Source organism: Folsomia candida, unplaced genomic scaffold, assembly GCF_002217175.1.
Source record: "Folsomia candida strain VU population unplaced genomic scaffold, ASM221717v1 Fcan01_Sc056, whole genome shotgun sequence".
In the NCBI taxonomy this organism is placed as follows: domain Eukaryota; kingdom Metazoa; phylum Arthropoda; class Collembola; order Entomobryomorpha; family Isotomidae; genus Folsomia; species Folsomia candida.
Window position 1 is genome coordinate 40970 of NW_019091248.1, and position 17026 is coordinate 57995.

A 17026-nucleotide genomic window follows, 5' to 3' on the forward strand; every position below is an offset into this window, starting at 1 on the left:
TTTTGGATTTCTGCATTCCTGTTTTTAAATTAATTATTTCACAAATCCTGCATAAATAAGTACGGAAATTTATATGTTGTCATTTAGTATTTTTGTATGCTAGCTTAACCACTGTGAGAATTAAGTGTAATTTTTTCCAGTCTCCTAAATAATGTGATGAGTGATGACAAGTTAAGTTTGCCAAGCAAGCTACTTTGCATTGAAATATTGCAGAGGAAAGTGAAATGTTGAGACGATTTCAGACGACGAGGTGGCACGAATGACAGAAATTCTACTGAACTTGTAAACATTGGAATTTTCTTTGTGCTGTGCAACAAATATAAATGTTTCACGATTTAATTACAGTATAATTAATTAAGTACGTTAGTATTTGATTTGGCCTTCCCTTGCAAGGGGGGAGAGCGAGTGAGGGGATTGGTTAACAAAAACCATAAGTAATTTAGTGAAGTAATAGGTTTACATTTGTTGGTAAGTTTTGCGTTTTAAAAAATGATTTTAGGCTGCCTGATATTGTTTTATTGTTTAATAGTGATAACTAATGTTCTAGTCAGAAGAGGTACCCCTAATGATGTCCAGCTACCCTTAGTTAAAATAATAGGCAAAATTAATTGTCAAAATGCGTGAAAAAATTAATTGTTGTTCAATTTTCAAAATTCAATGTCAAAAATTACCATAGGTGAACCCTATACCAAATTTGTAGTCTGCACCTCAAGGAATACGTACGAGTCACATGATCATTTTGATCCTTGACCTTTCGCCACAGGTAGCACCCCTGAAAAAGGTACGAAAACAAGAATTTTTGAAAGGTGACCTACACCAATTTTGTTCATCTCAATATGCTGATTAATACTCATTATGGTCTTACACAAAACAAGTATGGCTCAGAAGGAGAGAACGGCCCACAAAGATGGGATAAGGTCAGGGGTCGGCGCTCACCTTGACGGTTGGTCCGAGCGAAAAACGTTTGAGACAAAAAATGTTGGTCTGGTCGAAATAGTATCGATGATTACGCTTTCGACCTCAATTGGTGGGTAATTGGCAGAGGTAATTTTCAAAAGATAATCCCTCCCGTATATCACGGAGAGGTCAGTGTTCCAAATGATGTTATTCAGATTCCGTGCTGTAAGGAGAACAAACTTGGTATAAGGTTCACAGATGAGAAAATTATGTACTTTTAATAAACTTTTTTTTTAAATCGGGACTATTGAGGATTTTTACAGTTGCAGTTTTTATGAATTCTTAGTAATTTATGTACCGCAGGCTGGCACTAGAAGTGAATTGTGTGGGTGGGAAGACGAAAAGAGAGGAGAAGGAGATTTTGACTCAATAAAGTCTCCATCAACGTATTCTCAGGCGAAACTAATAACGAAGACCAAACCCAAGAGTAAGTTTAGGGGACGTTCTTAAATTACGTAACGTTTGAAGGGGGGGAGAGGTATCTGCTCCAATGATGTCGTGCGTATGTACGCCATGTTAAAGGGCGAGGGTGGGGTCTAGAAAATCGATTTTTAGCGTTACGTAATTTAAGAACGTCTCCTTAAATGTATGTAGTATTGGCGAATTTGTATAATTGATTGATAAGGTGATTTGATTTTTGTTGTTATTAATTAGTAATAACCTTTCAGCCAGCGTTGTTCCGCTACTTCTAAAATTCGATAGATATATAGCCACCCAAATGTGTATTAATATGTATTTAAATAGTTACTTATGGCGACTTGTATGGATTTCTATTAGACAATAATTAACTGTGAACTTTTATAATTATGAGGTTACTCAACATAGCAGACCACCTCTGCCTCCTGTGTTTGAAATCCTTTGACAACGACATAGGGGATGGCGACCTGGTTGAAATGAAGTCCGGAAGGAAAATAGTACTTTCATCCTTCTGCGAATTATTAAAGCCATCGCATTCAACGTCGAAAACGTGTTATCCATCCAAATCCTTGGAGGATGAATGGTGCAAATTTTGTTTAGATTGCTACCCCTTGATTCTTGACGTGGAGGAAAGTCGTCACCAAATTTCCATCTTGGAAGAAAAAATTGGGAAAAAAGTTGGTGAAATACGTCACAAAATTTCTTCGTCTCCACAGGTTTGCGAGAAAATTAAGAAATTGAGGCAAATTATACTTCAGGTCACGGGTAGAGTGAAGATTACTTATTATTTGCACAATTTAAATTTGCGAATTTTTAGTACATAAATTGGTCTCGGTTCCATTTCAGAGTCACAGAACAGTGTCGATCAGGAATATGCGAACAATGTTTTGGAGGAAGAGGTGTACGTAAAAATGGAACCAGATGTCAACTCTGAAGGTGACCATGTTGAAGATTATAGCTTTTCATTCTCCCCCACTGATGAAGAAATTCACTCAAGTAATGTAGTCAAAGTCGATCCTTCTGAAGGAGATGACGATGATGAATCTGCCTTCTGTATTTATCCATTTATACAAAAGACCGGAAGTGGGAGGCAACCAGAATCTGGACAGTCGAGGCGACTACGGTAAGAATTTAATTAAAAAAGCAAAATCATTGTTACCAGTTTGCAAAGAAATGCATATTTAAAAAAAGTTTAATTTGAAACTTATTTTTTTTAATTATAGACGTAAACGCGAACGGGAAGTTTCGTCCATAATACGAAAACCTGCCAAGCCCTGCCCAGCCTCGAAACATATCAAACTTGAATCTCGAACCTTTTCCGCTCGGGGAGGAAGGGTACGAATATCTCCCCGCGCCAAACCTACAAAAGTCGTTAAAACTCTCCAAGTCTGTCTAGAAAGACTCCGTCCAATCAAAGAATCCCTCCCTAAATCCGATCCATCATCGGAAGAAGATGAAGATTACAATCCAAAAATTTGGGAGGATGACAAGGATTGGACTCCAAACAAAGATCACTCTGAGGATGACGAAAAAGATGGAAAAACCTCCCGTCGTCGCGAGCCTGACATTCTTTGTGTCGTGGCAGGGTGCACCGTTAAGTTTCCAACTATTAAAGCGAGAAGTGTTCACATGCAAGAGGAACACGGAGGCGTTCGAATCCGAGCTCCTCACCAGTGTACCCTCTGTCCCAAGAGGTTTAGGCGCCTTGGTGAGTTCTCAGTCCACCTCGTAGTTGTTCACGAGACTGGTGAGAAGAAATTCCCCTGTGCCAAGTGTGGCAAGAGTTTTGCCCTAATGGTGAACCTGGAGCGTCATGTAGAACTGCATAAACTCGAGGGGGTGAAACCGATCGTTTGTGATGTGTGTGATAGTAGATTTAAGGACGAGAAAAAGCTAGGGATACACTTACGGATCCATGACGTAAAACGGTGTCATCTTTGCGGAAAAGTGTTAAAGGATAAAACAGCGTTGGAGAAGTAATTTGTATTCATTTAATTTTTGTTATCGTATGATCGGTAACTGTATATTACAACTTGCCCTATATTTTTCTAGACACGTGCGCACCCACACGGGCGAGAGGGTGGTAAAATGCGACCAATGCGATGCCACCTTTATCGATAAGATTACTCTGACTAGACACATTGCCAAGGCTCATTCCAGCGGCCAGGCGCAACATATTTGCCATATTTGCGGAGCCGCTCACTATTTGCTGCTCGACCTCAAAAAGCATTTGGACCGACATGAGGGTAAATTTCGAGTGACGTGTGACACGTGCGGTGAAACGTTTGCAGAGGCGCGTACCCTGCAGTCACATCGAGTCAAGGTGCATGGTGACGACCCCTTAATTTGCGATGAATGGTATTTCTTGCACACATTTGTAAATTAATTTAACTTAATTTGTTTAAATAACTAGCCCAAAGACATTCGCTTCTGCGGATGGATTACTACTACACAAGAAAAGCCATGCGGGGATTAGACCGTATAAATGTGAGGTAAGGGTACTATTTCGAGGTCGGTATGGATTTTTGTAAAACCACTTTTCATGATTAACCAAACTGGACATGTATTTAATTTTCAAATTGAATACTGTTTGCAGATTTGTGACGCAAGCTTTACCCGGAACCGACAGCTAGTAATGCACATTCGAACCCACACTGGCGAGCGTCCCTTCAAATGCCCCGAGTGCGACAAAGCGTTCAGAAATCAGAGTCAAAGACAGGTCCATATGAGGCGGAAACACACCCCTTGTGACGTCAACCCTAGACCGCATAAATGCCCCCACTGTGAACTGACATTTGAATATCCATTCTTTCTGAATGGTCACATCCGCAAAATCCACACGGGAGAGCGACCTTTCATTTGCCACCAGTGTGGAGAAGGGTTTGCCGTTAAGGCCGCACTCGTCCGGCATTTGCAAAAGGTGCATGCTATTATTAGGAACAAGAAGAGGGGGAATGATACTGCTTAAGTCTGCCAAGGATTGACGGGACACGTCTCCCCTGGGACTGGAATTAATTTATAAATACATAATTCATAAATACAAAAAATTTGTAAAATGTTCTATTGAATGACCTCTTGTTTTGTAAGCAAGGTCAAAAAATCTGATCAAATTTTATTTAATTTCTATGTGATGCGTTTACATATTTTCAATATATTTGTTCGCCAAAAAGATAATATTACATATGTTGGGCTGAACCATGAGAACATTGTGGGGACATGGGTAGGAAAGCGAGGATATTTAAGTTATTTGATCCTGAGACACACATATTCTTTTGCAAACAGCCCTAGATTTAAAAATTCCAATTTTTGATATGACGCCAAAACCTGTAACAACTCCTGTGATATTTAATAACATTATTCACGGCCCTGTGTAATATCTAAAAATCGCCTGGATTCTGTACACTCAACAAAACAACTTAAAAAGCAAACTCAATTTTAGAAAATATGATGGGCCAACGGTGAGGCAACCTTTCAGAAAGTCGAATATCAAAATGTTTTAAGTAACCGAAAATTATCCCAGTTAGGTACAATATCTGCCATAATAGAATGTAGGAAATTTCTTGTTTTTTTTTGTTTTATCCGAGTCAGTCTGCCTCACCTAAGAGTGTTATTTGCAAAAATAATTTATAAATCCAATTTTAAGTAACTAACTGCCTCACAATATATGACTGACAATATTGATGTGATTAATTCAGATCAGATTTGGTAGGGTAGAGAATATTATATAATTCATACTTGAATTATCTAAAGATAATCCAGTGTAGTACGAATAATTCATATTCGACTTTTCATACTACTTCTCCTTATTTGTTACATGTATGCATTTTTTTATAATACACAAAATATTTTATACAATTCGCAAAAAATTTGGTTGATGCATGACAACAGTACAACAAGTCGATCAGACTCTGGCATGCATATGTAACTTGAGAAAATTACAGTAAAACTGGTTATGTTGGTTGATATATGTATGCTTGCAAAAACTGTGTTTTTACACGGCACAGTACATATGCTGCTAAATATGATCTTATAACATGCTATTACTCTGTAAAACTCTGCTGGCTATATGCTAAATTACGTAGGAATTTGTATGGTTATGAAGCCTAACCAGAGAATGAATTGCAGCTGATTTGGCGGAAAGAATACATGTACATTGTATTATACCAAATTATCATTTCTGATACATTACGTTATGAATCCTCTTTTCTTGCTTTGAGATACATTTACTTTATTAAATTTATAAATTGTGTACAATACAGTGAATTGCTGTATTTTAAACGTTTAAATATAATGAGTAAATCATCATCGGGTAGAGGCCGGACTAGATCGTTTCCTGTAATTAATTAATTTGTCTATTACACACTTGAATTTCATACTTGATAATATGTAATACTGTTAAATAAAATATTCTTTAAACTAATTAAATATTTCCGTGTAGATCGTCATCTCTCCGCAGGAGGTCCGCGATCTTACGACAGAAGTTAAAACTGCTGTTGAGCAGTTGCTAAGCAATTGTTCTTCAAATGTTAACACGCCAGATTACGAAAAATTATATCGAAACGTGTACACTCTGATTTTACATGGGCACGGAGAAAGCTTGTACAATGGATTAAAATCCGATATGGAAGAAGGCTTGAGAAAGGTTTGTGATTTTTGAAATGTGCAAATATTATTATTCATAATACGGAATAAACCTTTATACTGTATGGTTAGCAGATTAGGGCGGATATTCTAATTTCGTTGGAAGATGACTTTCTCCAGAAATTGAGTCATGTTTGGGCGAATTATGATACGTCCGTAATTATGATAAGGGATATTTTCATGTATATGGAACGCGTCTACGTAGCAGAAAAGAATATCGATGGGGTAATTGACCTTGGAATGATTTTATTTCGAAATGAGGTATAAATATATTATGGTGGATACTTATTAATTAAAAATTCAAATATTTCAAACAACTCTTTTCATAGGTTATCCGTTTTCCTGCCATAAAAAATAAATTGAGGGAAATTATTCTGGAGTTAGTTGTACAAGATTTCCGAGGAGAATTGCCTCAGTTTGAATGGCAAGATTGTGTTAAAAATATTAAAGAGGTTTCCCAAATGCTAATCAAACTCGGGGTGAAGGACAATAATCCTTCCATTTATGAGGAAATTTTTGAGGAACCATTTTTACTAAAAGTTGTGGAATTTTATAAGGTATGAATTTTTGACTTTGAACGCGATGTGATTTTTTTTGTATTTTGTAAAAAACAGGGTGGAACCAATTAATTTTTTAAAATTTTATATAGATTGAAGGTGGCAAGTATTTAGAAGATAATAACGCAAATTTGTACATCTCACAAGTTGAAGATCGAATTAGAGCAGATATGAATCGTGTCCAGCTTCTCAGTCTGCATGAATCAACTGGAACAAAACTACTTCAGATTATGGAGGATGAACTGATCACAAAAAATATCTTGACTCTTATGGAAGTTGATATGGGTGGGGTTGAAGATAGCCTGATAAACCGGAAGGAAGAAAATTTTACTCGTTTACAGAATTTTGTGGGGAGAGTGGAAGGCGGCAAGGAAAAATTGGGAGCATATATCACAAGCTATTTGAATGATCAGGCTGACCCAAATTTGCCAAGTTTTGATGGACAAAGTATTTCCTGGATTGGATGAATTTCACAATGTATTTTTATTTTTATGAGATGAAATTATGTAACAATTGTGTCAATAAACAAGGCGACGTTTTGGATACGAATCTTCGTATGGTAAACAAACTTTCGTATAGTTTACAAGGCGACGAGTAATTGAAAGCGAACGAATGTATAGAAGAGTGAATTTCACCAATCTCACCACTGTAGTAGCTTTGCGCAAAGCCCATAAGGCGTTTGCACTCAGCAATTCGCACTTTGACAATGTTAAGTCCGGCGAATCTTTGGATGGATTCGTGATGTAAAATTATGGTGGTTGGAAGCAAGAGATTTGGTTTTGTGCGGCAGTAAAAATAATTTGTATCGTATTTTTGTTCATCATCAATAAATTGTACGTCACATCTTACACTGTCATGGAGGACATTATCAAGGAGACAACTTTTTTCGATACCTGGCCCTTTGTTCCCATAATCACTATCGACAAAATTATTAAAAACTGAGGCATGTTGAGCTTTGACATTTAGCATTTAACATTTGATTTGAATTATTGCTTCCGGACTTTCTAGCACGTATTCGTTTATTAGGTTGTATAACGGGAAAATATTATTTTTGAATAGTTTTTGGCATGCACTGGGAATTATAAGAAATGAAAGTGGTTCAACTTCTAACCAGTTTGATAAACTCAAATTTGGTGGACAATGTGACCATACTACTTCTTGACTTGATTGAATATGATGCCTAATTTTTTTCCCAGTAAGAAGGCGAGATATTTCTTGTCTTCAGGGTGACATTCAAACCAACACAAAAAACTTCAGCTAGTCAATTCTTCTGCCCACGTGTCAAACCTTTTGGTGACGCACGACAAGTAGATAGAAAATATACTTGTGCATTAAAAACTTACATGCAAGGACAAAATATTTACTTATAAGCTGTGGGACTATAAACTGATTTCGTCGTAAACTTGCAGAGTACTCCTAAATTTCACATTAATGTAAAATTTGGGTAGCGATATTTGTGAATGATGATAGGACTTACAATGCGAAGCCGTGAAGTGGTACGCTCGGATTTGAATGGGACCAATTTTAGTTTCTTCATCAGAAAAAATAAGCGCACCCGTATTTTTGCTTTTTCGATAATGCGTGAATTTAAGCGCGTGGCGGGAATTTCAAATATTGTCTCAGCCAAAACACCCGTCATTAAAATGGCTGGAACCTTTTGAATTTTGGCGCGAATTCAAAAAACCAAAAATATGTTTGCTTAGAATTACGTCCTCTAAAATATAAAAATCCACTTTCAAAAATTTTTGAAATTTCGAATTTTTTTCGGGATTTTGCAGATTTTGAAGTTCAAAAACCATCTAAAAATTCGAAATTTCAAAAATTTTTGAAAATGGATTTTTATATTTTAGAGGACGTAATTCTGAGCAAACATGTTTTTAGTTTTTTAAATTCGCGCCAAAATTCAAAAAGTTCCAGCCATTTTAATGACGGGTGTTTTGGCTGAAACAATATTTGAAATGCCCGCCACGGGCTTAAATTCGCGCATTATCGAAAAAGCAAAAATACGGGTCCGCTTATTTTTTCTGATGAAGAAACGAAAATTGGTCCTATTCAAATCCGAGCGTACCACTTCACGACTTCGCATTGTTAGTTCTAATTAGCTAAAATGAGTACTGGCAAATATTTCGTGTTGCCTGAACACCAAATGCCAAATTATCGATGAAATGTTACATTACTCAAAACCGGAGTTACTTCTAAGCAGGATCGGATTACCAGGTACATTCTTACTTAAAACTTCTCGGACTTATGTATACCTTCAGAAGTGAGGTGAAATAACCTGTCAAATCCTGTAGTTATAAACAATATTGAGAATGAAGGATAGTCATATGAATGAGTGTGTTTTTTATTCATTTTTTGCTGCATCTTAAGTACATGGGACAAATGAATGAACGAATGAATTATTCATTGAAGGAATAAATTTTGGATGAAGGAAAAAAATGGACAAGTTTGATCAATACGAGACATTATTTAATAACGAACTGCATGCCTGCCTCCTCCTCCTCCTCGTCACAAGTCACATGCACTTGAAATGCGACGCACACCTCGACAACCCCGCTTGCTGTATTCGATAACTCGGCACTAACCCGCATCGTGTTCTCACACACGACCTCGTACGGCGTGAGGGTGTACTGGATCGTGTACGTCGTCCCGGGCTGGACGGACGAATTGTCGAGAACGGCGTCAATAATGGTGACTTGGTGACCCATGTAAATTGCGCGTACTTTGAGGCGCAGGGAAGGTATCGGGATATTGGGGGTCATATCCCAGTGAATGGGGTATGACGTCCCAGCCATCATGTAACAGAGTGGACCCTCACAATCCGTCACCCGAAGCTGCCAAATAGTTCCAGATCCACCTGGGTTTATTTTAAAAATTTACCGCTCATTATTTACCAGTAGTTATCATATCAAAATAATTACCGGTTATTAATTATCCAAAATATTCTGCTGAATGCAATGGGGGAACTCACGTCAAGTTTGTAACCTACGTATCGTACAACCCGTTGACGTGAATTACACGTTTCGTAAAATGTGTAGCCCAAAACATGCTTTCGAAATATGAAAGCTCCTGAAAAGTGTGTTCGCCTAAATATTTTCATTCTAAATCTTCCTAAATATTTTTGAGTTTTCAAACCTTACGCATTTATTTACTAAGGTTACAAACTGTGACGTGAGTTCCCTAAAGATTTTTCTTTATTTTTTTCTACTACATCGTGTATAATCCACCACACCACAGGACGTGGTTGCCAGGAAGGCTGATAAAATCCAGATTAGCTTCATCTCTTGGAAATGTACACGAAATTGTTACCCAATTTTACGTCGTGTTCGTTATGTCTGACTGGACTGAATCAAAATATAAATGCGTTAAAATACAATCACATAAATAGATCTGTTTGCTCACGAATAATTCAACGTCAAACAAATTAACCAGTGAGGTTTTTTATCTTTCGGGAGTAAAATCACCGATAAAATTTCTGCGTCGATCATAGTACCGTGTACTGTATTTCATTCTGGATAATTAATTTGATAATTTTATTAATTTACTTCTTGATAGGATAAATCATCCAACCGAGTCCAACAAAACACGTTCTCCAATTAGTACCACTCGAGTGGAATAATCTATGCGAGCATAGGTCGGAGTACTCCGAGCTTGGAGTACGTACTCCGTACTCAGGAGGCCGAAGTATACGAGATTTGCCGGAGTACGGAGTACTCGGAGTACACACAATCTCCCATGTATTATATATGTGTACTCCGGCATCCGGAGGCCGGAGTACATGAGATTTGCCGGAGTACGGAGTACGCAAAATATCCGATCTATGTATGCGAGGCTAGGAAGGTCCAGTTGTGCTCCTCCAACATCATTAACCGTGGCCGTAGAATATGTGGGGATATTCATTTGTAGTGAGAGAGGGGTGGGGAAAATCAACCTGGAGTAAATTTTATTCAACCTTTGTTACTCCAAGGTTACTCAAATACTCTCAATCTACTAAAATTTATTTAAAGTGTAGGGAAGGGGGTTGTTTATATAACATGGGAATCAAGGACATAAAAAAAACCGTGGGGAATTGTACCACACCCTACACTTGGGCGGGCATTGCTGATAATCCATTCTTTGGAGACTTCTTTGATATATTTTATTTATTTTGAGTTAAAAAAATCCTTAATTTGATTTTCAGATTTTTACGTAAGGAAACTCACCAAGAGAAATCTGCCCGAGTAAGGTTGACGTGTCATTTATGTCTTCTAACTTTTCTTTACGAAACCGGTATTCATAGGAATATTATGTAAGAATTATCATAACGAACAAAAGTATCCGTTATCGTTATGCAACAAGATTTTTAGGAGTAAGGGGTAAATATTAAGCCAGTTGTCACACCTAATTTTTTTTACAGTGCATAAAGTTAAATGCGATGCCACTCTGGAAATTACTTTACACAATTCCATGCAATTTTGTAGCCGCAATATAAATATAGTTGTCACAGCTGGCACAGTTGTCACCAAAAATCCATACTAGATACTCTGTGCAGATAACACTTATAACGAAAACTTATAACGTATACACTGGAGAGCAGATGTCATCGCCCAAGAGAAAGTTTGCCGTTTGATTTCTCATAACTTTTTGAAAATAACAGATTTTCCAGAATTTTTTTCTGCGTTTTGTAGACAATTTAATATCCAATAACTAAGTATCAAAGAGTCTTCTTAAAAGTTTATAGTTTTCATCACAAGTGAGTAGATTAGATAAAAAGTAAAAACGGCAGGTGCAAAAGTGATCGCCAAAACGAATAAAACATTTAATATTTCTACAATTTTAAGTTTTAAATGAAAGCATTAACACTTAGTACGTTGTTGGACCTCTATTTGAAAATATGACAGCCTATCAGCGACGTTACATGGACGCAACCAATGTCTGAGGGATATCAGGGTCGACGTCACTCAAGGGGGCTTAGATTTCTGCTTTCACGTCAGCTATGCTCGAAATTGAGCGTTTTCGGATGTCTAAATATATGTGCTCCCCACCTCTGCTCAGTAGGATTGAGATTCAGTCTTTCCTGATGCGATTCGAGAACATTAATCTTGTTGGTCAAAAGAATTCACAGGTGGACTTGGCCGTCCGTTTATGTTCGCGCTCCTGCTGAAAGGTGTAGCACCCTGCAAAGGGAAGTTTTGCTGCTGATTGTTAAACATTTCTCTTTAGTAGGTTCTGGTACAAAATTTGGTGCTTGGTAGAATTGATGAATTCGTGCGTACCAGCCCCCGCGAAGCTGAACACCCAGATATCATGACGCGTCCTCCGCCATAATTTAAGATGGTGTTGAGATTTTTTAGTTTGACAGATTCTCCGACTTCTCTCCATACTCAAACCCTTCCATCCGACCATAAAACACTAAATTTACTCTAAACACACAGGAGAGTGATTCGCAAAAATTTTAATCTTTATTTGTGTGTTGCCTTGCAAATTTTAATATTTTCTATTGGTGCGTTTTTGATATGTAGGCTTCCTCCTGGCTCTATAATTTTTTTGAGCACTGAGTTTCGATATTCCCCAGCTTGCCCAACCACTTGATACTTTTCTAACATCATTTTCTACTTCACCAGAAATTTTGGGAGACGAAAGTTTTGGATTATTGGTCACTTTTCGAGCAAATATTTTCTACTCGCCTGTGATGAAACTTGGTGGACGTCCTGCTCGTCGCCTATTTTCAATTGATCCCGTTAATTTGTAACGTGAAATCATGTCACGGACAGTTGACGAGATTTTTTGACCAACTCAGCAATTTCTTGTTGCGTCTTCCCCCCATTTTCGTAGTGATGAATGACCAAATCTTGAATAGCGACTGTTGTTTCATTATTGGGCATTTTCTTCTAGGATATATTTTTTTAATTGAAGTGGAATTATTTTATATATACATCAATAGTAGGTGTACTTAAAAATTAAAAAAGTTGTTATCCTACTTTAGTAATTTTAAAAGTGCTATCATTTTAATTGTTTGTGGCGATGACTTTTGCACCGGTGCTCATTTCTTAACTTCACGCTATGGGTCCGTACGGAGTGAAAAAAAATCTTACAACAAATTTTCTTTGGTGAATGTTTGTGTACTAATTTGTCTTCAAAATGAGATAACGACCTTTCAAAAATTCCCCGTACTTACTGAGAAACTATGATTTAAATTGTGCTTGTGGTTTTGGGCGTTCACATTTGCTCTCCAGTGTAACTTATAATTATAAGTTATAAGTAAAAATTCGGGCGAAAAGCTACTTATAATTATAAGTATAAGTTCGCACGAAACTTATTTCATTTAAACTTGAAGACAGAAAACTTGGGTTGTTTACCGGATCAGTTGATCAAAAGGCTGTTACTTCTTCATCTAATTTGGTAGAAATTTTCTTGAAAATGGTGAAACCTCCCGGAAAGAAATCTCCAAGAAAGGTAAAATTCAATCCAAATTTCAACCACAATCAAAATTATTCAAAAAACATAATTGATTTATTATTTTATTTCAGCCAAGGAAGCCTCGTGTTGGATTTACAATTAAAAAAGACATACTTCTTCTGAAGATGAGGTTTCTGGCGTCATTGCAGAGAGAAGCAGGAGAGAGTTTTAGCAGATCAAGAGCGTGATAAAATTTTAGAGGGTATGAAATCACTACAAATTATCATTATTTTGGTGTTAATTATTTAATAAAGGTTTTTAAAATCTACGCAGATTTTGCTCCTACCTCAAATTGCAAGCAGAAACGTCGAAGATTTTCAGTAGAAGATGAAATGATACAAAGCAAAATGGAACATGATGCCTTTATAAAATGGTTTAAAAAATTAGTTTGAATGCTTATAAATACTACTAAAAATCAAGAACAAAACTGTAGCCATTCTTATGTTTAGTTGTTCGAAATCTGGAAACCCAGAGTCAACAGACGTACAAATGTACACTCCATTCACATAGAATTTAGCAGGAATATCATAATTCTGGGAAAGATTTTCAATTTCAGTTTCAAATTCCTCAATCAACATGATAACTATAAATGTAACCCGGAGGAATTACTGAGATTTAAAGTTGAGAAATTCTTCAGAGTTTTAAATTTGTGACAGACTCAACCGTGCCTGAATGATGAGTATATGCAAATGCATTTATTAACAAGCGAGCCAAGAAACCTTTTGCAAATAAGTAAACATATGTATGTAACTATTTCAATTTTATTTTCAAAATCTTTCAAAAAGAGTTGGTACATACATACATAAGTTCAATATACATATTTATGTAAACATAAGCATATTCTTATCGTATACTTACATATGTATGTATGTAGAAGCTCATTATATATACAATTAAATATATTACAAATACAAATGCAGCATACATTCACAGATCGGATACTTTGTTTACTCCGACCTTCGAGTACTGCAGTCCGGAAAAAGCCGTGAACTCCGGCCTCCGGAAGCCAGAGGACATACTCCAAGGCCGGAGTACTTCGATCTATGCATACACATTCATATGACCGACTAGTGGCCTCTTATCGCTATTGTTATTGGTAGTGATCAACTTTCTGAAAAATGAAACTTAAAGTTTAACTAAACTAATTATAAACAATTTATTCCGGTTTTAAGTTCCAATACAATTAATTTTATTGTTACTGTCAACCATTATATGTGAATATTGGAGAAAGTATATGTAAATATATACATGTCTAAGTAATCAAAAATTAAATATTACGATAAATTTTTTATATGTACAGATGATTACCTAGGTATGAGTATTAATCTATCCAATCCGACGCACTTGAAAAGATTCCTTTAAATTCCTTTCATTATTCGCCGGATTTCCCTGACAGCAAAATGTAACATCCATAGTTCGTACGTGTTGAGAAGCAAGAAGAATACCAGAAGGACGGATTCATAAAGCCCAAACTCAATTCCAGACTCCACAGCGTACATAATCCACCACACTGTTACTTCGTCCACGAGGCAAATAAATTGCATTCGTGCCCATGCTTTATCGAACTTCCTCTTAATGTCGTTTAAAATTTGTAGAAAACGTAAATATGCAAAGAGTTAAAAAAAATTGCTTTCTTGGTAGTTTACCTGATTCCAGTTGGTAATCAACACATCGATGCCGCAGGCATGAGCAGACAAATCCAGGACAGCAAGAAAGAAAAACAACGTAAATGCCCAACCCAAGGGGTTTAACTGTGCGAGCTGAAAATGAAAGTCGCAAGTCTATAATTTCACATTTCTGTGAAGGAAGTTGATTTTAAATTTGGTATAAGGTTTACCATGCAAATAAATAAAATCAGTTTTGTATAACCAAGTAAATTTGAAAAATCGTCGGATGTCATTTTCGCAAATTTTTTAGGTAACTGAGAAGTGCGTATGTATAGTGTGAAATGATGGCAGCTATTGAACTGAATTCCACAAGTAGGTGAAATAGGTCGAGGGAGAAAGTACGCCTTGTGCTCATGAGGGCCGAATGTTATGGTTATCGTCAATTATACCCAAAGTCGGAAGATTCACAATGAAACCCGGGTAAGGCGTACTTTCCTCTCTCCCACTTCACATGCTTTACTTTACATGTTCCAAGATCTAACTTGAACAAGTGAATGCATGGTGAATTGGGGGTGCTCACTTCAAATATACATCAAGCTCAGAAATACTAAGTGGTTCTTAAGATTTCGTGTATATGCAGACTTGAATAAGTTGGATACAGTAATTTGATGATGATTGCAGACGGAAAATTTGTAGTAAATTGTTCTATACTTTTTATTTTATTCATTTATTTCATTAACTTAACTTTTTAACTGTTATTAATTTTTTTATAGGGCGGGTGCCCCATGGATTATTCTGGATCTCTAGATTCTGGACCTTTTCTAATTCATGATGTAAATTAATTTTTTATAATGTTTTACACGTAAAATTTTAGACAAATTTGCCAATAAGTAGTTTTGCAATGATAACAGTATGAATTTGCCGTTTTATTCGGCCAATCGACCTAACCGTACATATTTTTTGGACCAGTCACCATACTCAAAATTCTCGGAATTTTAAAGGTCCTTCTCTTTTCCAAAAGAAATTTGTTCTGAAAAATTATAGTTTGTCGTCCAAATACGATAGGCATCGCCTTACTGTCCCATTGCATAACTACATCTTGACCCCTCTGCCTTTCTCGACTTGATTGATAGACCTTCGGAAGCGTAATTAAATACGCATTGTGTTAATAATGCGTGTTTAATAAGTAATTCCACACGTCTGCCAATTCCTCTGTATCAGGGATATAAAGCAATGCCGATTAGTCTGCAAGTCTTGGAATTACATTGCTACCCCGGCTATAAAACAGAGGTCGACGCCGCCGATCTCGCGCCGCCGCCGCGCCGTACGCCGGTAGCATTTTAGGCGCCGCCGCCGCCGATGGATCCGATTCCCTATACCTTTAACATTGGGACGCCGCGCCGCGCCGCCGCAAAATGACCAAAATTTGGCGTCGCCGCCGCCGAAAATTTGTCGACGTCGACCTCTGCTCTAAAATGGAAAGCAATGGTAAAAATACGCCTTCAACCTGCATATCATCGGTGTGATTCTCCACGGCAAGACGAACTCTCATGGGGTGAACTCATAGAAAGAATGGGATTCTGCTCGGTCAACCTTCATCTAGAAATCCAACCGGAAACTGTATACAATGCAGCACAACACAGGATCCATGAATTCTCCCAGCTGTGCAAAATCTTAAATCCATTATAATTTATTACGAGACGGGACCTCAATTAGCGTGGAAAACGTAACTGTGTAACCAAATTATGTTCAGTTCTACGTCCACTCTGGAAAAACTGTTAATCGTCGTGTCCGGATACCAATCGGGACATAACTTCAAGTTTCTGTTACTTGATGGCCTCGTGTTCCCCAATTGAGGGAGCTGGTAGTCGATTATAGGCACACATATGAAAACAAGAACCAACGAAATCTTTTTCAAGCTATTACGCAGTCTTTCCCAGGGCTAAAACACCTAAAAATTGACTGTCGCATTTTTAATGAGCTTTTGAATATGATGGAGATCATACCCAGTCCTCTAATTCCGTAAGAGAATCTCGCATGAAAATGACCAGGCATAGAGTTGGCCCGTTTTTATATATAGACTATGTGCATAATTATGCATAATTATGCACAACTTTCTAAGATTGGAAACAAAATTTATGCATAAAATTTTCTACATAAAAAAGTTAATATTTTTAAACATACCAAAATGTATATATATTTATATATATATGTATATTTATATATAAAGCTGTATATACATATATTTGTTTTCATGCACAGCAAATTATGCATAATTGTTTATGTCGAATGCAAAATGCAGAAATTCTGTCGAATTATGCAGAATCATGCACGTTTCATCTGCATAAACTGCTATGCATAAAAACTGGCCAATTCTATTTATAATCATTTTCACCAGGGTAAGTGGTC

The 17026-nt window shown here is 36.9% G+C and overlaps 2 protein-coding genes across 2 annotated transcripts; both read left to right on the forward strand.

Moving 5' to 3' along the window:
* Positions 1–237: 237 nt before the first annotated feature.
* LOC110862401 (zinc finger protein 70-like) lies at positions 238–7121 on the forward strand. The gene is given in 13 exon segments (XM_035845517.1): positions 238–468; positions 677–781; positions 876–2139; positions 2221–2497; positions 2598–3350; positions 3427–3653; positions 3655–3697; positions 3788–3866; positions 3971–5709; positions 5813–6016; positions 6091–6276; positions 6345–6572; positions 6665–7121. Coding segments are annotated over 7 exon segments (2127 nt in total). The 5' UTR covers positions 238–468; positions 677–781; positions 876–1763; the 3' UTR covers positions 4343–5709; positions 5813–6016; positions 6091–6276; positions 6345–6572; positions 6665–7121.
* LOC110862416 (cullin-3) lies at positions 5665–7039 on the forward strand. Its single transcript, XM_035845513.1, has 5 exons — positions 5665–5709; positions 5813–6016; positions 6091–6240; positions 6345–6572; positions 6665–7039. Exons 1-5 carry the CDS (start codon positions 5665–5667, stop codon positions 7037–7039), a joined length of 1002 nt encoding a protein of 333 aa, XP_035701406.1.
* Positions 7122–17026: the final 9905 nt, after the last annotated feature.

Coding starts and splice junctions, on each gene's coding strand:
- LOC110862416 (XM_035845513.1), top strand. CDS start 5,665: ATGAGTAAATCATCATCGGGTAGAGGCCGGACTAGATCGTTTCCT. Junction 5,710..5,812: donor GCCGGACTAGATCGTTTCCT/GTAATTAATTAA, acceptor ATTTCCGTGTAG/ATCGTCATCTCTCCGCAGGA. Junction 6,241..6,344: donor CAGAAAAGAATATCGATGGG/GTAATTGACCTT, acceptor CTCTTTTCATAG/GTTATCCGTTTTCCTGCCAT.